General features: G+C 37.2%; 1 protein-coding gene across 2 annotated transcripts in view; it reads right to left on the reverse strand.

Moving 5' to 3' along the window:
• Positions 1-22,689, reverse strand: part of LDAH (lipid droplet associated hydrolase) — a 107,655-nt gene that overhangs the window by 82,345 nt on the left and 2,621 nt on the right. The window contains exons 1-3 of one of the 2 annotated variants that reach the window (XM_028099466.2): positions 22,560-22,643; positions 10,019-10,174; positions 1,534-1,677 (exon numbers count right to left, since the gene is read on the reverse strand). In XM_028099466.2, the coding sequence (XP_027955267.2) occupies positions 1,534-1,677; positions 10,019-10,174; positions 22,560-22,605 (346 nt within the window). In that variant the 5' untranslated portion in view covers positions 22,606-22,643. Of the gene's footprint in view, positions 1-1,533; positions 1,678-10,018; positions 10,175-22,559; positions 22,644-22,689 lie in introns of those variants that run through there. The other variant, XM_028099467.2, reaches the window with a different exon arrangement.

A 22,689-nucleotide genomic window follows, 5' to 3' on the forward strand; every position in this document is an offset into this window, starting at 1 on the left:
AGACTCCCCACTGAGCAGGGAACCTGACATGGGACTTGATCCCAGGAACCTGGGATCATGATCTGAGCTGAAGGCAGATGCTTAACCGACTGAGCCACCCAGATACCGGTGTCCCTTAAAATTCTTATATTGAAGCCCTAACTGCCATGTGATGGTATTGAGAGATAGGGCCTTTGGGAGTTAATTAGGATTAAAGGTGGCCATAAGGGTGGAGCCCTCATGATGGGATTAGTGGCCTTGTAAGGAGAGATATCAGAGAGCTTCCTGGAGCACATGAAATCATTTTCTCTCCTCTGTCATATGAGGACACAAAGAGAAAGAGAGCACTTGCAAGCCAGGAGGGCTCTCCCCAAAACCTAACCATGCTGAAACCCTAATGTTGGGCCTGTAGCCTCCAGACTATGAGAAAATAAATTCCTGTTAATGAAGCTACCTAATCTACGGTTTCTGTTACAGCAATGATAAAAAGCAAAATCTAAATACCAAATTATTTTTAAATTCCAGTATTTTTTTAACAGGTTTTGTTTTAAAGGATGGTTTTAGATTTATAAAAAATTTGAAGAGATTAGCACAGAGAGTTCCTGTATCACCTGCTCTTTTCTCCCTCCTTCCCCACACAGTTTCCCCTATCATTAGATGCTCAGTAAGATGCGCATACCATAGGAGAAGCATACCAGAAAGAGGAGCAAACCAGAGCCACAGCCACCTCTCCCCCACCTCAGATTAACTAAGGGTCATGCTTGGGACAAACGGCCCTTAAATGGAATGCCTACGGAGAAGTGAAGTTATATTTTTCTTTTTTAGAAGAGTGAGAATGCTGAATTTTCATATGTTAGAAGCAGGTAATTTGCAGCTACCTGGTGCTACTTTCTCCATTTAAAGGCCTCCAGGAGTCTACCAATGGAGTCATGGCTCTCTCCCCAGCTCCAAGGTTCCTCTAGGTCTGGCCCTGCCCAGCACCAGCAGCACACCTACTGAATCTCTCCTGTTGCGCTACGTCTTCTGCCTGTTACACCTCTGCACTCCGCACAACCCCTGGATCCAAATTCTACTCAACTGTTGGGACCCATCTACTCCACAGTCTTTTCGAACCCATACCGTGTTCTTTCCCTTATTTCCCAAATATCCACATTATCAGCAGGCCAGAGTTTATCACTTCATCATTCTCTAAACGTTAGGGTAAGAGCCTCTTTAGAGTAAGGACCATGGCTTACAATATTTTTTCCTCCACCATTCCTCTTAGTACAGCCCTGGAAATATAGTGCTTGATCAATAAATATATAGCTGATTACTAGTTGGTCCACAGAGAAGGCAAGTTTTAGACAATTGTTTGATCTACTCAAATTTTTAGAGAAAACTACCTGCAGAAAATGAAAAGGACTTTAAAAATCCTAAAATTACCAAAACGTGGCAGCATGCGCCCAATGCCACAAGCAGAGGTTTCCAATGGTGTAACTCTTAACCTTAGCAGACTTTCTAGACACATGAATACCCACTCGCTGTAAAGGAAAAGAGATGTTAATAAAGACATACCGTCTGAGGTTATAAGAATCTTCTTGCCTTTGGGGACCAAAACATGTCCAGCATGACTGATAACCCAAACTGGAAAGCGTCGGTTTATTGAGGAGTACAAAGCCTTTGCAAATGGTACATAAAAGGCAGAAAAACCTGGATTACCTAAGAAAAGAAACACAGACCTTAGTTAACTAAAGCAATAAGCTCACATAAGATATGCAGAGTGGAAAAGAAGGATCCATTTGACCTCACGCTTTCTTCTACAAATCTACTAACATTTATATATACACTTCAATTTTAATATCCTTTATACCGTAAGTCTGGGAATGATCACTCAGAAAATTTCTGCTCCTGCTTTGTTCCCCAATGGTTTCAAGATAAATTCTTCCTCCCTATTCCTCAGCTTAATAAAGGAACCACCAATCCTAAACCCCAATACTCAAGTCCTAACACCAGGAGTCACTCTTGGTTTCTCCCTGTTTTTCACATCCAATTCACCAATAAGTCCTGTCAACTTTGTTTCCAAAACAGATCTTACATCTTATGCATCTCATGTCTCTCCATCAGCATTACCACCTTGAGTTTCCTGCAGCAGCCTCCTCATGGGCCTTCTATCTACTCTTGTCCCCGGGGAGCCCATTCTGCAGGGTACCCAGAAAGATACCTTCAAACTTCAAATCAACTCATAGCAGTATCCTAATTTAAACATCTCTCAGAGGCTTCCCATGACCATCTTAGTAGTTCAAAGTCATTATAATCCTGTCTCTAAAGCCCTTCAAGATTTTACTGTGCTTAGTTAGCAAGCTGCATGAAAACAAATCAGTGTAAGAATCATTCACAAACAGTACTTTGAGGAGTTTACTGAGGTTTCCTCATCATTTATCACAAGTACTGATATTATAAGCAGATGTATAGTTTCACCTTTTGGGAAAAAGACCACCAACTAATACATATAGACTTTTCTTGTGTATATACAGAAGGTATTTTTGACATGGGTTTGCTATAGAGAAATAGAATGAATAATGACCTTTTAGAAGAAGAGTCAATCTGATACATTTTTAGGGGAAAAGACAGTGAAATGGGGCTTTCATCCTGCAATCATCATCTGTATAATGTTTTCACAGATACTGGTCCACTTCCATCAATATTAATTTGCCAATCAATTTATTATTTCTTCATGCTATTAGGTTTTCTCCTCTTTGCAATTACATGACATGGTTTTGCTGCACTGATTGAACCTCTGCCACCCTTGTCACATGACACTGATTTCTTCATTACCTGCATCTTTCAGTGTCCTAGACAGGCAAAGAAGCAAAGTGGTTAAGGGCATAAACTCTGGAGCCAGCCTGTGTGAGGTCGAATCCTGGCTTTGCTACTTACCAAGTGTGTGACCTTTGGCAAGTTACCTAACCTCTCTGGGTCTTAGCTTCTTTGTCCACAAGATGAGGATAATAATCAAGTACGTCACGTTAAGAACTAAGTGAATTAACGTATGTAAAGTACTTAAACACTGCCTGATACACAAGTGCTGCGTAAACGTTGGCTCTTCAGACTTGTCATGTCTAGCCATGACGGTAACAAACGGCCTATTCACTCATATTGCTATTTTGCTTCTGCTGCATTCTGACCTACTAACCCATGCTCCAAATTTCTTTGTTATTGTGCTCGTGTCATCTTTGTTAAATAGCACAGAAACTTCCTCGAACACAGTAATATGCCCCATGACTGACATGGGGCAGCTTGAGGAGGAGGAAGAGAGGAGGGGTGTATAGCACCAAGGCTGTAACATCTGTGGTGGATGTGGGTAGCACTGTTTCATGTTTTATATCTAAATCTTCAGTAAGTCTGGAATATTTCTGAGTGTAAAGTACAAAGTAGCAATCCAACTTCGTTCCAAGTGATTAGCCAAGTGTCCCGAGACCATTTATTATATAATCCATTCTTTCTGCATTGATTTGAAATGTCTTCTGAATTTAATACTGAATTTTTACATTAACTTGCTAATTCTCTTTTTTTATAAGATTTTATTTATTTATTTGACAGAGAGATAGCACAAGTAGGCAGAGTGGCAGGCAGAGGGAGAGGGAGAGGGAGAAGCAGGCTCTCCGCTGAGCAGGGAGCTGGACGTGGGGCTTGATCCCAGGACCCCAGGATCATGACTTGAGCCGAAGGCAGCCGCTTAACTGACTGAGCCACCCAGGCGCCCCCAGCTTGCTAATTCTGATTCCAAATAATTCTACTTATTTTCTCCTCTGCCAGTGCCATACTGTCTTGATTACTGTCTTGGGTATGTATGTATGTATGTATGTATTTATTTATTAATTTATGTATTAATTTATTTATTAATGTTTCAGTAACTGACAGGGCAAGTCCCTTCTCTTAATTTTTCCCAAATTTTCTAGCCTGGTCTCATAACCTTTAGAATTACTTTCACCAGCTTCAATTTTATCTTTTTAGAATTCTGACTGAAATTTCATCTCATTTATACATTAATTTAGAAAGATTTTATTTTTTTACATTACTGAGTATAATCTTTTAGGAATGTGTCATGTCTCATTCAAATGTTTTATGTCTCTCACAAAGTTTTACAGTGGTTTTCATAAGGCTAGAAAATAATAACAGTCCACATTTTATTTTATTTATTTGAGAGAGAGAGAGAGAGAGAGCAAGCAGGGGAGGGGCAGAGGGAGAAGGAGAGAGAGTCTGAAGCAGACTCTCCGCTGAGTGTGGATCCCAGTGCAGGGCTTGATCTCCTGACCTGAGATCATGACCTGAGCTGAAATCACGAGTTGGATGCTCAACCAACTGATCCACCCAGGTGCCCCTAGTCCACATTTTAAAGTGCTGTACATTATTACATGCCAGGCAGCATTTAAGTGTTTTGCACGTATTAACTCATTTAGTCCTCCCATGAGGTAGTACTATTCTTATTTCCATTGTATGGATGAGGAAACTGAGGCACAAGAAGGTTAAATAGCTTGCCCAAGATCACACAGATGATAAGGGCTCAATAAATATTTGATGGCTGGAAGAATATACAAAAGAAAACAGTAATAATGAATTTAAAAAAGAGCATAAATTACCTGGTTTAGGATCTTCTGCATACCTTTAGTTAATCTTACAAAAGGCCCACAAAGTAGCTGGCATTATCATTAGGGGTAATGCACAGGCAATCCCTTGCATGATACTTGGCACATAGTAAATGCTGAATAAATGGTAGCTATTATTGCTAACATTATTATTACATATTTATGTTTTTATTGAATAAATTTGACACGTGACGTTCTGTGGTTTAAGGTGTATAGCATGTTAAAACTGGTTTCAGAAGAATCCAGAGGTAACAACTACATGATTTAGATGCAATAATTATGATGAGTTACAATATGAAACTGAAGAGTACTAGCTAATGAACTGCTATAAAACAATGTTTTCTCCCTATCTCTGGGTTTTGATTCTTTCCCTTAATGACTATAAGATCTTAAGCTTTCTTGTTCACCATTTTATCATCATTAAGTAAATGATAATGTCAACTACTCCATTCTGATTTCATTCTAGTCAGGCTATAGCTTCTTTTGTATATTCTTTTAGTTATCAGTTATTTATTGACCACTTACTACATGGAAGTCACTGTGTCAGGCACAGGACAGATAAAGGTCTTTTTGTAATTCATAGTCTAGTAGGAAAATATATACACATAACTTAATAAGTAAATAAGATAACTCAAGAGTGTGCTAACTTCTATGAGGGAAATAAACAGCGTGTGGTAGAGAAGGGAAGAAATTAGGGTGGCCTGAGAAAAATGTTTGAGGAGGCGGCATTTAGCTACGACTGAAAAGATGAAAACAAATCAACCTTGTAAAAATGTGAGGTAGGAGACCAGGACAGGGGAAGAACAGGTGCAAAGGCCCTCAAGCAATGAAAAGCCTGGCTCCAGAAGAAACAGAAGAGTCCACAATGGCCAGTAAGTAACATGAAGATCCAACTCACAACTGAGATGGAAGTAGAAAACATAACGCACTATTTAAAGGTCATTGCATACTTCGCCATGTAAATATTATGGTTACATAAGTGTAACATATACACTTTATGAGCCAGGAACTTAATTTCTTGGTTAGGAAACCAAAAAAGATTGAAAAGGGTCTTGTTTATGCAACTAAAATCAGATACATACACACGCCTGCATGTATATTTGTATCTTCAGGTGTAGGGATGTTTGAAAACATTCCAATATAAAAATGCTAGTAAAACACTTTATCAAAGCATATCAAAATGTGTTATAAACACATACTTGACTGAACATATAGTCAAATGCCTGAGCGACATATAACAGGGGCTGCAGTGACCATCTCTAGACCCCAACTGTCAATAAACTCTAACCATTCAACACTGCAATTGCAGACTTATACCTTCCAGTTAATCTTGTAGGGGACAAAAACTGCCACATATAAAATTAATGTGGCACAGCATCTATACAGAAGGCTGTCAGGTGGACAGAACTTTGGGCTTACCTAAGGAGCCTTGTCCGTTCCATTTTCAATCACTATACTCCATACAAGATACATTACATGACTATTATACCCAGATGACCCCTTGAGAGTTATAATGACTCAATATGTTCTAGAGTGAGTTCTCAAATTGGCTTCCTTTGCTCATTTCCCTATTTAAAGAAAGTCCAAGGATACTGTTACTTAACAAAAACTCTAAAACATAGGTTCACTGGAAAAGATGAAATTAAAAGTTCCTCAATCTGTGGATTCTAATAAATCACTCCTCATTATCATTACCAACTTAAAAGTAATTAATTTTTCTAAGTACTAATTTTCCCCACAGTATAAATAGACTCAGCCCAAATATAAAATACAGTTCTGAATTCCAAAAACTAATGAGCAGCACCAGCCTACAGCTCCCATGAACTCCAAGAAAAAGGGCCAAGGGCAGCAATGAGAATAGAAGGGCAAACATGAAAGAACACTAAGAAACTAAAAAAAAAAAAAAAGAAAAAAAAAGAATACGAAGAAACTAAGTATCATCTGAAAATGTCAAAGCATTATAAAACAGCAACACCATAAAACAAATGTTTTAAGTTTCCCTTTCTCCACCAGGTGTTCACCGAATGCTCCCTCTATCTACCTCTTCATCGTATGTTAAACCTGGCCTTCCCCTAGCACAGACTCTTCCTTTCAAGCCTGTGTAGTAGAGCAGGCACTCTTCTCTAACACCTCTTATGCCTCAAGGAAAGCAAAGACTTCTGCAACACAGGGTTCCCCTTACCGAGGGCACATGAGTGGGTGAATGAGCACCTCTGAGCGGGGAAGCACAGTGAGCAATCAGCTCCACTTACTAATCCGTTTTACTGTAACAACCTCTCCGCCTCCATTTCCATCTATCAACTGTTTAGTCATTCTCACACATTTCCTCGAAAACCTTGATCCTTAAATGACAGTTTCACTTGCCATTCCACGTCAGGAGATTTTAAATTCCAGGTGGATTCACTGAGCCAACATCTTTGTCTCATAACTCATTACCTTGATCAAATTCAAAGAACTTCAGGTACATTAAGCTTATACAATGAGCTACGTCCTAATCAGTGGTGTGCATATCACAATCCTCTGGAGGGTTTGTTAAAACAGAGGCTGCTCCATCCCCAGAGTTTCTGGTTCAGAAGGTCTACAATGGGGCCCCAGAACCTGCGTATCTAGGGAGTTCTCGGATGATACTGCTGGTCCCGACCCCAACTTTAAGAATCACAGGCTTAGATTTTCTCATTACTCAGAAATGGTTAACATTCAAACCATTCTCACTCTGATAGGCCTTCTACTCTTTCAGATCTTACTCCCAATACACCCACTATTCCATCACAGTGCTGCTCAAAATTTCTCTACTTGGTTTTGGTTGATAATTCTTTTCATCCTACGTATCTGCTATTCTCAATGCTGATTACTTTCCTCAGGGCCCTTATCTACCCTCTGCCATACTTATTCTCAACAGATCACCTCAACTCTTAATTAGCAGAGAACAGGAGGCACGAACTACTTTACTCCCTCTGACATGCCTTCACGCTTCTCCACTTGAGTAATTAACTTCACCTCCTTCATGCTCGCCTCAGAAGAATATTCCATCTCCAGTCTAAGACAATGTTTCTACTTACTTTCTCAATTCTACGCTCTGCCCTGGCCTCAAATCTCTGCTCCATCAAATAGCATGTGTCATGTCTATAATTTCAAACTCTCCCTCGCTGCTAGCAAAGCATATGTATTTTTAATTTTAATAGATGTCAACAGACTGCTTTCCAAAAAGACTTTTACATCATGGCAGGAGACTGGAAGTTTTATTTCCAGAAGAGATTAAACGGAAGAGACTTTTTTTTTAAAAAGATTTTATTTATTTATTTGACAGAGAGAGAGACAGCGAGAGAGGGAACACAAGCAGGGGGAATGGGAGGAGGAGACGCAGGCTTCTCGCGGAGCAGGGAGCCCGATGCAGGGCTTGATCCCAGGACCCTGGGATCATGACCTGAGCCGAAGGCAGACACTTAATGACTGAGCCACCCAGGTGCCCCATGGAAGAGACGTTTTGGATCAGGAATCTTAGGCCAGCCGCAAACAGAAGCACTATACTGAGAAGGGGTTAGATCAATTGTTTACTAAACACTGAAACTCCCAACCTTCTTTCCCTTGTTCAGCCCTGAACATCAGCAAACAGGCTTCCACTCCTCAAACTGGATACTGGAAGATTCCTTCCTGGAAAAATTGAACGGCCCAAGAAACAGCTACAGATATGAAAGCTGGAAATTCTCCAGTGAAATGGATTACCCTAGCATGAGGATTCCTAGAGTGACCAGCCATCCTGTTTTGCCTAGGGCTGTTGTGGTTTTAGTACCAGAAATCATGTGTCCTGGAAAATCTCTCAGACTACGATGGTTGGTCACTCTAGGCGCAACTGTAGACAAGTCTCATCACTGAACACAAAGATTTCAATTAGCTGTTTATGTCTTCCTCTGAAAAATGAAAGGGTTACCAAACATTTGAGGAAAAACAAACACTAATGTAAACAAACGGTAAAAACTCTAACAATGCAAGAAGCCAGAGGAAATGATAATGTATGTACCCAGGAAACAAGAGACTATAAAAAAAGAAAAAACATAGCTTTTAGAATTGAAGTATATGAGTTTCTGGCATAAAAGGGTCCACTAAAGCTTACAGTGGATGAAAAAACATCCAAAGCAAGGTACTAGAAAATAGCTAAGACGCCCTCTAAATTGTCAGGAAAAATGATCTGCAATCTAGAAGTCTAAAACATCTTCCGACATGATAGATCTTTAAAAGATTACTTCCCATGCACCTGTTCTCAGGAAGTTACTAGGAGATGTGCTTAAGCAATAAACCAAGAAATAAGAAAATATGGGATCCGGGAAATGTAATCTAACCCAGGAGGAAAGTGAAAAGAATCCCCAGGATGGCCTGTGCAGCAGACCCACAGGTCAGTCAGTCCAGACTGGAGCCAAAGAACAGAGTTCTGTGAAGGATATCTCCAAAGAAAGAAAAAAACAAAACCTGACTGATTACTCAAACGCAGTAAGAGGATTTTTTTTTCCCACTTCCTAGAGAATAATTTAAGGATAAATAGTGATTCAAAAACAGAAAAACTAAGCAAATAAGACAATCATTAACCCAGGGAGAACAAACAAGAAAAAATATACAAGAAAAGAAATGCGGTGCACCTGGGTGGCTCAGTCGGTTAAGCGTCTGCCTTGGGCTCAGGTCATGATCCCAGGGTCCTGGGATGGAGTCTTGTGTCAGACTCCCTGCTCCAGGGGAAGCCTGCTTCTCCCTCTCCTCCCTGCTCGTGCTCTCTATTGCTATCTCTGCCTCTCTCTCAAACAAATAAAATTGTTAAAAAAAAAAAAAGGAAATGCAATCATAATACCCCATTGACTTAGCTATATATGATACGATACATATTTACAGTTTCACTTTTAATCTTTCAGGCTGATATAAATATGTTCTAACTCACAATTTTAAAAGCACTTTGAATACCTACAATCAAGCATCTACCCATACCTAACATTCTATTGATAGTGATCCAGCAAAAGTCACAAATGACTCAGTTGCCAAATCTCAGGATAAATGTTTTACTAAACTTATAATCATCTTGGAATGAGACAGAAAAAACTATTAAGAAAACTGTCAAAAATGTGATAGTTCTAATTATTCTAAATATTAAGGAATTTTAAATAGTGGATTGTAAAACTATATGTATAGTATACTTCCAATTATGATTTAAAATATATATAACAGACAACATAACATACATAATATAAATGCAGAGAAAAAAACCCAAAAAGCCCAGCCACTAAAGAACCAAAGGTGGTTGTTATCAATGGTTTGAGTAATTTTATTTCCTTCCACAGAGTTTTTTTATATTTATCAATTTCTCTTTAAAATCTGAAAAAGTTATTGTAAGTATCTGTAGATAGACTCCTCATCCAGATTTTTAAACTTACCTGTAATAATAAAAATAAGCAGCTTAGGCCTATTGGCTCTTGGCTCATTGAAGAGGTTAGTCCAGGGCCCACATTTTAGAACCTGGGTTTCAACTCCACAACATAAAATAAATTCCTCATGCACAGGAACTTCTTCCTTGATTTCCGAGTCCATTTCTAAATAAGAGGAGAAAAACAATATAGTGAGTTGCTAAGACGTAAAGCTTTGAGCCAAAGGCAATATTCAAGAATTTTTAAAAAGGCAACTTTCAATATACACAAGCAAATACAGAAGGTATAGGACTAGTCAACTATTCTGGATTATAGGATCACACACACACACACACACACACACACACACACACACACACACACAAAATTAAAACAAACCATAAGAGTAAGGAGAAACAGGGAGACATGTCTTCAGTGAAGTGAAAGACTAGACAGCAGTGTGAATCAGGATCCGATTAGCCAGGGATGCCGCCTAACATCCTACAGTGCTGAGGGCAGCACTCACAACAAAGAATTAACTAGCCCAAAAAGTCAATAGCACCAAGACTGAAAAAATGCCCGGCTCTAGTGCTAACGTGCCTGAAGAGTACAGCTTTCTCCAGCATCTGGCTGGCTGCTATGTGTTTCCTCTTTCTCTTGCTCTCTCTTCTGGCAGCAACAGCAACAATACGGCAAGAGTCCCAGATAGCACAGGTGTGTACCTCAGACCAGGTGGCTGCTCCCTGCACCCTCTCCTCAGCCCACAGGCACACTAAAGAACCAGCCACCTGACCACACAGTAGCCTGGAACTGCCTTGCCCAACAGAGCTCTGAATTGCTTAAGAGGGAAGCTTCTCCAACCGCCCATTCATAGCAGTACCCAAAGCAGTGCCCCAAACTCCTCTGACTGTGCTTAACAGCCTCAACTCACCTGGATGGATCCCAGAGTGGTTTACTGTGGCCCTTCCAACAGATGCGCCACCACTCCCGACCTCACACCTGCACCAGCTCCCTGATTCACTCTGTGCAACCTCTCACCAGTCTTGGTTCACCTGCTGACACAGTGACTGTGGACCAGCTTTGGTGCAGACAACCACCAAATTTCTCTACCATACACCTGCAACCACACCTTCTTCAATGAGATCTAAACCCACATTCTATGTTTGTCCTTTCTTGGGTACTCTCCCTCAGCCCTAGGCTATCTTTATACAGTTTTCTTTATATAATAATTTTAGAGTTTCTCTTTTTCCACAGCTTAATAATTCCTTAACTATTTAAGTTACTGTGTGGTTTCTGTCTCCTGAATGGATCTAGACTGACATATCTTTCGTCGTCTATCCAAATTTTTCTCTTCAAATCTTTGCCATCTTAGATGTAGCTCAAATTCTACTTCCTACTTGGAAGTCTCCCCTGAAAATCTCAAATAAAGGAAATCTCCTTTTCCTCTAAACTCATAGCACCTGTCGTTATCCTAAGTCAACAATAGTAAAGGTAGCCAGGTAAACTTTACCTAGTAATCTGTACACTTGTTATTCATGTCTCTCCCAGCACAACAGTCAATAAATCTACTGCAAGACTACCCATTCCTCCCCTGACACCCACCTTAAGGTAAACGTAATGGTAGTTAGGATGTAGTGACACCAGAGATTCCACATTGATGGTAATGGTGAGAATGGCCTTTGGGAAGCAATCTGGCAGAAGTGGGCAATATCCATAAGACATAAACTTTGACTCAGCAATTTTGGGAAAACAATTTTAAAAAGGGTATCTAAAATATTTTTCAAAGAATAAATGCACGGAATGCTATTTACAACACTGAAGAGCTGAAGAACTTCAATGTTCATTAATGGGAGAATGGTTACATAAAATACGATAATTCATTATACAGACACTAAAAATGATATATATGACTCAACATTCAGGGGGATGTTACAGTTCAATCTTCTGACCACTATTATGTTCAATCAAAACTGCTCAGCTCTGCTAAATGGTGATAATTTATCCATCTGCTTTCTAACATTTCTAAAACCTCACTTCTCTAGTCAGATATTATGTTGCCTCTTTCATTTTCTTCATTATGCCCTTATTAATTTTACCATCATTTTACTGGATTTAGGAATAAGGAAGAAGTAAACATATTCCAATCTCCATGTGTGACCAAAAGTCTCTTAAATAAAACTACTTAGAAAATAAAAAAATTCTCACTCAAAAAGTGGGAACTCCTCTTCATTCAAAATAAATTGACTAAATAAATAAAAGTATCTCACATTTTAAGGACTGATTTTTAGTTTATTAATGTCACTGTAGTCCAATCTCTTAAACTGTCACAAAATACATTATATTTATAAAGGTCTTATGACATTTATAAAACATTGGAAACAATATTAGATTTAGCTGTTCTATACTGCCTTATAGTAGAATACCATCAGAGAAGACACTGGTAAACTGAATACTTGCACCAGAAGAGAATCTAAAGTTATTAACTATATTCAACTCACAAATACTTAAATTTGTAATTGTTTTCAAAACACAATATAAGAAGTACACATATGTGCAAAAACAGCAGCAGACGCTGTTTTTAAATTCTGTGAATTTTTAGTTACTCTAGTAGCTAACATTAACATGCTGGCGATCTCTACGAATCTGGTCAATCTGGGAGTTGTCTTAAAGTAGAGGGTTTTTTCGTTTTGTTTTGTTTTAGTTTAAAATGTAGATTAAAATTAAGTTCAATCCCGTGTTAGCAAGGAAAGACTAGCTTGTGTTGAAACAACCTTCCATTGAGAACAATTTGAAAAGCCAGAGAAAAGTTGGAAAAAAAAATCTGTTAAAAAAAATCAGTAACCAATAAAAGAACCATTCAAGAATGTGTAATAAAAGAGGAAGTAGAGAATCTATTTAATATGAAAATGAGAAGAAAGCAGAGAATATAGAACAGTTATAACAAATAAATTTTGTTTTTTTTAAATTTTAAAATGGTAGTAAAATTTTATATTTAAACCCAAATATATCAGTAATAAATTAAATGTAAATAGACCAATTATGCCAATTGAAGGCAAAGAATCAGATTGGATAAAAATAAACAACTAACTGTATGCTACTTATAAATGATACACATTAAGAATAAAGAATAAAAGTGAAAGGTGGAAACAATATATCACGGAAATACTAATGAATGAAGAGGTGGTATAGTTATACTGAAATCAGATTTAAAAAGTAAACTTTAAAGTAAGAAGTACATGAGAGATAAATAGGAGCATTTCAAAAAGTCAATCCACCAGGAGACCATAACAATTTTCAATTAGCATGTACATGATATTTTAGCCTCCAGAGATAAATTAAAAACTGACAAATGTAAAAGGAGAAATAAAGACCACAATCATAATGGAAGATTCTGACATACCTCAGTATCTGATAGAATAAACAAAGAAAAAAGTCAATGAAAATATAGAAAATTTGAATAATTGTTTATATTAACATAATGAACATAACTGACATGTGTAGAATTCTATACCAAATAATGGCAAAATGCACATCCTCTTCAAGTGACATGGAACATAAACTGACCATATACTGGGCCACACAGCAAGTCTCAACAAATTTCCAAAAAGTGAAATAATATATTCTCTAATCACAGTGGAATTAAGCTAAAAATAACAAAAATAGTAAGAAAATCCCCCAAATTTTGGAAATTAAGCAATAAACCTCCAAATAACTGATGAGTGGGGGAAGAATTCACAATGTAACTGAGAACTAAATAATAATGAAATAAATAATGAAAATAAGATATCAAAATGTATGGGATGCAGATAAAGGCATGACTGAAGAAAATTCAAAGTCTTAAAATGCTTTCTAAAATATTAGAAAAAAGGGCTGGAAATCAAAGATCAAACACATATCTTAAGGAGTTAGAAAAACTAAATGAACCCAAATAAAGAAAAATAGAAAAAAGTAATAAAGAATAGAAATTAATAGAATGGTGAAAAAGTTTACATTTGAGAGCATTAACAAAGCCTGAAGTCTAGCCTTTGAAAAGACCTATAAATAAATAAACCCCTGAGAAGACTCATCAAGAAAAGGGGCACAAATAACCAGTGAGACGTGAAAAAGTGATTATCACTCTAGGTTCTATGGACATTAAAAAGATAATGAAAGAATATCATGAAGAGCTTTATGCCAATAAATTTGATATGGGAAAATTCTGTAACACAAAAAGGCTAGAAGACTCTTAACAGTCCAATAGCTACCAAAGACACTGAATCCATAATTCCTAGTCCAGATGAGTCAACACTTACGGAAGAAATAACAGCAATCTTACAGAGTTGTCCAGAAAACAGAAAAAGAGGGACCACTTCCCAATTCATTTTATGAGCTGTGCAAACCATGATATCAATACCTGACAGTCTTCATATGAAAGGACAATTACAAGCCAACCTCTCCCATGAAAAGAGATGCGAAAACTCCATTCAAAATATTAGCAGACCAAATTCAGTGAAACATACAACCAAAATGTGTATATATCAGAAATATAAGACTGTTAAACATTCAAAATTTAGTCAATTTATCACATTAATAGAAAAGGAGAAAAATCATAGAATCATCTCAACCAATGAATGAAATGAAAATACATTTGATAAAATCCAATAAAGAATCATGAAAAATCTCTTTAAGAAAAGGAGAAATAGAGGGATCTTCCTTGATGAAATATAAGTATCTTAAAAAACACCTACAGTGGGGTGCCTAGGTGGCGCAGTCCACTGAGCACCCAACTCTTGGTCCTGGCTCAGGTGGTGATCTTAGGTCATGAGATGAGGCTTGTTTGGGATTCTCTCTCCCTCTCCCTCTTCCCGCCCTCCCCCCACCCCAATGCTCTCTCTCTCAAATAAATAAATAAACCTTAAAAAAAAAAACCTACAGTAAACATTTTATTAAGGGTGAAATGCTGAAAGCCCCTCTGAAAGTTTGAGATCAAGACAAAGAAATCTGCTATTAACACTTCTATATTGTACTTGAGGTCCTAGCCAATGTAAGACAACACAGAAAAGAAATAAATGTATGTGGATTGGCTAAGAAGAAAGAAAACTGTCATTATTCACAAATAACAAGATAATATATATTATATATATATGTAGATATATATATTCATGAGTGTTCCAGTTACTCTCGCTACATAACATACTACCCCAAAACTTAGTTGCTTAAAGCAACCATTTTATAATACTCATAGATTCTTTGGGTCAGGAACTGACAAACAGCACAGCAAGAATAGCCCATCTCTAATCCATAATGTCTGGGGCCTTTGCTGAGAAGGTTCAACAGCTGGGTGTGATATGTTCAGTGAGGGCAAGAGTTGTTGTCATCTCGAAGTACCTCTAGTCACATGTCTGATGACAGATGCTGTTGTCAGGTTTTGGCCAGGAACACATACATGGGCTGACTATATATAGTCTCTCCACATGGACTACTTGGACTTGTTCAGAACATGATGGTTGAGTTTCAACAGCAATTATCTCAAGAAGGCCAGATTGAAACCATGTGACCTTTTAAGACCTAGCCTCAGAAGTCACATGGCATCACTTCCATGTTAGCCATAGCCCACTCATATTCAAAGGGAGGAAAAGTGGACCTCTCTCAATAGAGGGTGTGTCAAAGTTCAATTGTTGGAAGAATATGCAGTATGGGAGTTATTGTGGCCAACTTTGGGAAACACAATCTGCCAAAATAGGTTAAACAAAGATATATAAATTTCAGTTCTGCAGAACTTTTCAAATTACACTAATAAGAATTTTTGAACCTTTAAGAGAGGGACAAAGTATACATACAACCTTCTAAAAGCAATTTGACCAATTTTGTCAATGGTGATCCTGCTAACCTTTCTTACTAATATCTCACTTTTTCTGAATGGTTTGGGAAAATGTTGAAGGCACAGGAAGTCTGACGGTTTTTAAAATGGGGAAGGACTTCTAGTACCATGTTGAACAACAGTGGTGAGAGTGGAAAATTGCTCAATAGCACTTGGCATCAGAAAAACACAAATCAAAAACACAATGAGATACCACCTCACACCAGTCAGAATGGCTAAAATTAACAAGTCAGGAAACAACAAATGTTGGCGAGGATGCAGAGAAAGGGAAAGCCTCTTACACTGCTTGTGGGAGTGCAAGCTGGTACAGCCACTTTGAAAAACAGTATGGAGGTTCCTCAAGAAGTTAAAAATAGAGCAACTGCACTACTAGGTATTTACCCCAAAGATACAAACGTAAGGATCCGAAGGGGCACCTGCACCCCAATGTTTATAGCAGCAATGTCCACAATAGTCAAACTATGAAAAGAGCCCAGATGTCCATCAACAAAGGAATGGTTAAAGAAGATGTGGTATGTATGTATGTATGTATGTATGTGTGTATACACACACACACACACACATATATACACACACAATGGAATACTATTTAGCCATCAGAAAGGATGAAACCTTATCATTTACATCAATGTGGATGGAACTGGAGGGTATTATGCTGAGCGAAATAAGTCAATTAGAGAAAGACAATTATCATATGGTTTCACTCATAGGTGGAATACAAGAAGCAGTGCAGAGGATAATAGGGGAAGGCAGGGAACACTGAATGGGAAGAAATCAGAGACAAACCATGAGAGACTCTTAACTATAGAAAACAAACTGAGAGCTTCTAGAGGGGAGGTGGGTGGGGGGATGGGGTAACTGGGTGATGGGCATTAAGGAGGGCATGTGATGTGATGAGCACTGGGTGTTATATGCTACTGATGAAATTACTGAACTCTACATCTGAAACTAATGATGTACTATAAACTGGCTAATTGAATTTAAATAAAAAAATAAAATAGGGGAAGGATTTGATTAATGTAGTTCTTTTAAAAAGATTGTGAAAGACAGAAAAAAAAAACAGAAGACTACATTAAAGTTTAAAAACTATCAAAATAACCTAAGCAAGAAATGAGGGTGGGAATAAAGGAGTGAGTGTGAGACTCCAGTCTTAGTAACGATTCTATATGAGAAGCCAGGGAAGGGTAAATGACAAAGATGACTTGGATTCTGATGCTAAAGATGAGGAGAATGGAAGCACTATGCACATAGAGGGGAACTACCAGGGAAGGGAAGTTAGCTGGAGGAAGTTACAGTTACAAACATAGTAAGTTTCAAGAAAATAAGGGACAAGACCAGAAGACAGTGGGAGCCATAGAACTAAAGCTCCAGAAGGTCACAGTAGAGATATGATTTGCCCAGCTCCTTCCTAAGGAGCTCCCTTATCTTGGCTTCACTGATACCTCCCCATCTTCAATGAGAACATTTTCCTCCCCCATTCCCTGTACCCAAAGTTTCTGCCCTGGGCCCTCTTCTTCCTTTTGAGTGCTAACTACTGAGCATTTATCTGGGTGCCTCACTGATGCATCAAACTTTAATAAGTGCCACAAATAAAAATCATTTTGTTTCAAAAATCAACTCTACAGACCCTATATCCTGACTTCTCTGTCACCATTCAGAGTACCATTATTCACCCAGTCACCTAACTCAAAAGATTCTTTGACAGACAGCTCCTGCTGGAATTTGAGGGGGTGGGGGGTGGGGAGGGATATCCCTAAGTAAGAAAAAAAGCCAGCAAAAAAATGAAAAGGAACAATTAGAAATAGGCATGAACTAAGAAGATATGTAAAATCATGTAAACCATGGGGGAATGCTTCAAGTAAGCTAGGGGCTGGTAATGAATTTTTAAAAATATATAAATGTCAAAGAGCAAGAGAAATGAGGCAATAGTAAGAGCTCACATTTTAAGAATACTTTCTATAAACCAGGCACTGTGCTAAACACTTTATATTGCACCACTTAACCCTGAAAACAGTCTTATGAGATGCATACTATTGTTTCCTCCCTCTACCCCAACAAAACAAGTGAAGAAAAACTGAAAGATATTATGGAAATTATGTAACAACTAGTAAGCTGGATGGTAGTAGAGCCAGAATTTGAACCCAGATGTCTGAATGACTCCAGAGGTCATGTTCTTTGAGAAATTTTACATATATATATAATTTCATTTGAATGGATGAGATATAATATATGCTGGGATTTTCTAAAATAGCTGACTGTTTTTTCATCTTTTACATGCCTCATCTCTACTTCTTTTCACTTCCATGCATATCACTCAGAAACTCACGTTATTAACTCAGTAAAAAGTCTTCCATGTTTTTCTATAATCAACTACAAATATACATAAGCATTTATACACATTTTGATAAATATGAGTTGTCAGTGTTTGATAAATAGGAGCATATTGTACACACTTCAGTGCATTTTGCTCTCATACTTAGTAACACATGAAAATCCTGCCAAGTCAAATAGCATAACTCTAATTCATTATTTTTAATGGTTGTATAATATGGGTACACCATAATTCATGTGACCATTTCCCTGTTGACAGGCCTCAATTAGTTCCCAGTGTTTTGAGACAATGTCACAGTACGTTCTCTTAAATCTCCCATGTTCTTACATATATCCATATATACCAGGTCTTTTGTTTCTAATGGCCAGATTCCCAAGTGTGGAGTTACTTGGTAGAATTTTAATAGGTATTGCCAGATTGTTTTCTCAAAAAGAGTGTAAGAATCACATTTCCTCTAGCAATCTATTTTCCTTCTATAATCCTATCATTAATAAGTGGTACCACTATTTTTAAGTCTTCGGGTACAAAATATCGCACTCTTCAGTTTGCATTTCTTTGGCTGCTAGTGCATTTGAACATCTTTTCATGTTTGCTGGGTTTTTGAACTTTTTCTTCTGTGAACTATTTATATTCTATGCCCATGTTTCAAATGGGTTATTTATCTTCTTCTTATTGGCTTGTAAGAGAATTTTGTATACTGCTGACCCTCAACACTTTTCTGGGCTCCTATATTTTACATACAACTTCCTAGATGTTTATTTTCATTTTTATTATTCTAGTGTTCACATTTAAACCTTTAATCCACCTATATAAGTATCCACTTTGTTTTCATTCAGATAGAGAGCTACATGTGCTAAAACCATCTTTTCTCCATTGAATTAAAATGCAATCTTTTTCATATAATAAATTTTCATACTTACTGGGACCTTCTTTTTTTTTTTTAAGATTTTATTTATTTATTTGACAGAGAAAGACTGCGAGAGAGGGAACACAAGCAGGGGGAGTGGAAGAGGGAGAAGCAGGCTTCCTGCTGAGCAGGGAGCCCGATACGGGGCTCGATCCCAGGACCCTGGGATCATGACCTGATCCGAAGGCAGACGCTTAACTGACTGAGTCACCCAGGTGCCCCTTACTGGGAGCTTCTTAACTACAGAAATACAAAGCACCTTATAGTCAAACTTTAGAATACCAAAACAAGGAAAAAAATCTTAAAAGCAGAGAGAGAAATGACATAGTATCTATAGGGGAACAATAATTTGAATGTCAGATTTCTCATCAGAAATCAGGTAGGCCAGGAAAATGTGACAACATTTTTCAAGTACTGAAGGAAAATAACTGTCAATCCCAAATTCCCTATCAGGAAAAATGACCCCTCAAAAATGAAGGGGAAATAAAGATATTCTCAAATGGAGAAAAACTAAAGGAATCTGTCACTAACAGACCTATTCTTAGGAAGTTCTCCAAACAGAAAGAAATAAGTGAATAAAGTTTAACTTCAGAAGAGGAAGAACAATGGAATAGTTAAAAGCAGTGGTTAATACAAGGGACTATCCTTATGAATTTCTTAAATCATATTTGATGATTGAACTAAAAGTTATAGCATCATTTGATGTGGTGCTCAATGTATGTAGAGGAAACATGACAATTATATATAAAAAGTGGAGAGGGTAAAAGGTCCTAAATGTAAGTAAGGTTTCTACATTTCACTTGAGGTGGTAAAATATCAATACTAGTAGGCTGTGTGACGTTAGGTACATATACTGTTGTATCTAGGGCAATCACTAAAAAAATAGTATACTAAGCAATAAACTCAAAAACTCTACAAATAGGTCAAATGGAATTTTTTTTAAGAGAGAGAGAAAAAGAGAGAGCGCAAGTGGGGCAGGGAGGGGCAGAGGGAGGGGGGAGAGAGGATCCCAAGCAGGCTCCAGGGGCAGCACGGAGCCCAACGGAGGGGCGGGGAGTGGGGGTGGGTTTGATCTCATGACTGAGCAATCATGACCTGAGTTGAAATCAAGAGTTGGATGCTTATAACTGAATGAGTCACCCAGGTGCCCCCAAATGGAATTCTAAAAAATATTCAAGTAGCCTACAAGAAGGCAAGAAAAGAAAAACAGAAAAATAATAAGAGGAAAAAACCAGAAAACAAATAATAAAATGGCTGAATTAAGTCCTAACATAGCTATAATTACTTTAAATATGAATGGCTTAATTATACAAGTTGAAAGGCAGAGACTGGTATTAAGGATTTAAAAAGAAACATGACCAAATTATATGTTGTCTACAGGAAACTCATTTCAAACATAATGACAGGGGTATCCTGAAGATAAAAGAATGAAAAAAGATATATTGTGCTAATATTATTTCTTAAAAGCAACACTGGCTATATTCCTGTCAGAAAAAGTGGACTTCACAGCAAAGAAAATAACTGGATAGAGAGACATGTCATAATGATAGAAGGATTAATCCACCAAAAAGATATCTGGTATATACAATGAACAACAGACATTCAAAATACACAAAGCAAAGACTAATAGAACTGAAAAGGAGAACAAGAAAAATGCACAATTATAGTTGGGAATCTCTCAGCAATGAAAAGAACTACTAGATAGACAATCAACAATATGTGGAAAAATGGAACAACACCATCAACCAACAGGATGTAACTGACATGTAACTGACATGCAACAACAGCAGAATAGGCATTCTTTCCAAGTGCCCATGGTACACTCACCAAGATACACCATATTTTGGGTTATACAACATATGTAAATGTAAAAGAATTACAATCATATAGCTTATCTCTTCATTATGGAATAAGGCTAGAAATCAATAATAGAAAGACAATAACAAACACAACAGAAAGACAACAAACAATAGAAAGACAAGACAAATCTCCAAATACTCAGAAACTAAAGAACACATGTCTACATAACCCACAGGTCAAAGAGGAAGTTTCAAAGGAAATTTTAAGAATACAGAAAACTCAGTGAAAATGAAAATACAATATATAAAAATATGTGAGATGCAACAAAAGCAATGTTGAGAGGGAAATCTATAGCACTATATGCTAACATTAGAAATGAGAAAGGTCTCAAATCAATAATGAAGAAACTAGAAAAAAAAGAGTAAAATAAACCTAAAGCAAGCAGAGGAAGAAAATGATAAATATCAGAGCAAAAATCAATAAAATTGGAAGTAGAAAAAAATGAATTAAATAAACTAGTTCTTTGAAAAAGACCAATAAAATCAACAAAACGCCACTGAGAAAGATAAAAAGAGAGAAGGCACAAATTACTAATATCAGGAATGAAACAGGTTTACCACTAAAGACTCTACAGAATAATAGTACACTGATAAAGAAAAAACCAGACAGAACACAAAAAAGAAAACTATATACCAATACCTTCATACCTATATATTAAAATATTAGCAAAAAGAAGCCAGCAATGTATAAAAAGTATTATATACCACAATCAAGTGCGACCTCTTCCAGGTATGGTTAACATTCAAAAACTAATCAGTGTAATCCACCATATCAAAATGCTAAAGAAGAAAAAGCATATGATCATATAAATTAACAAATACAAACAATATGACCCAGCAATTGCATTCTTGGGCATTTATCTAAGAGAAATAAAAACATATTCACACAAAAACTTCAAAGGTTCATAGCAGTTGTAATTGTAATAGCTCATAACTGGACACAACCCAAATGTCCTTCAAGTGAATGGTTAAACAAACTGTGGTACAATCATACCACAGAATACTACTCAGCAATAAAAAGAAACAAAGTATTGACGTACTCAACAACTTGAATGGATCCCAAAGGAATCATGCAAAGTAAAGAAATCTCAAAAAGAGTTATATACTGTATGATTGTGTTCATACTACACTCTTGAAATAGGCAAAATTGTAGAGTTAGAGAACAGACTAGTGGTTGCCAGCGGTTAGGGATTGGGGTGGGATGAGATGGTTGGGTATATGAAGCTATATACATGTATACACACATAAATGAGTGCTTGTGAAATGGGGGAATCTCAGTAAATTCTAGGGATATACTAATGCCAATTTTCTGATTTAAAAATTGTACTACAGTTATACAAGATGCTACCATTGGGGAAGTTTAGTTGAATAGCACATGGAGACCTCCTTGTACAGTTTTTTGCAACTTCCTGTTAATCTATAATTATTTCAAAATAAGAAAATTAAAACTACACATATATTTATTTGTGTTATAAGCGGAATTAAAGAGAAAAACTGGGAATCTTACCACACAGCCCCATGTAAGCTTCAAAACATACAGCTGAAAGTCAACACATAATACAAATGCATGAACAGAACCTTTTTTTACAATCTGCTCTAACCATTAAATTTACCTCTATTCCATCTTTCTCCAAAGAACATATTGGAGGAGGTAATCATTTTCTATGTTGACTTGATGATCATCTCACCAACTGCAATAAAACCACCTTCTTTTTTGTAGTTCTTTTCATTTGTTAACTACAT

The sequence above is a fragment of the Eumetopias jubatus genome, unplaced genomic scaffold (assembly GCF_037043125.1).
Source record: "Eumetopias jubatus isolate StellerSeaLion01/CBP00866 unplaced genomic scaffold, mEumJub1_p1.0 scaffold_9, whole genome shotgun sequence".
NCBI lineage: Eukaryota > Metazoa > Chordata > Mammalia > Carnivora > Otariidae > Eumetopias > Eumetopias jubatus.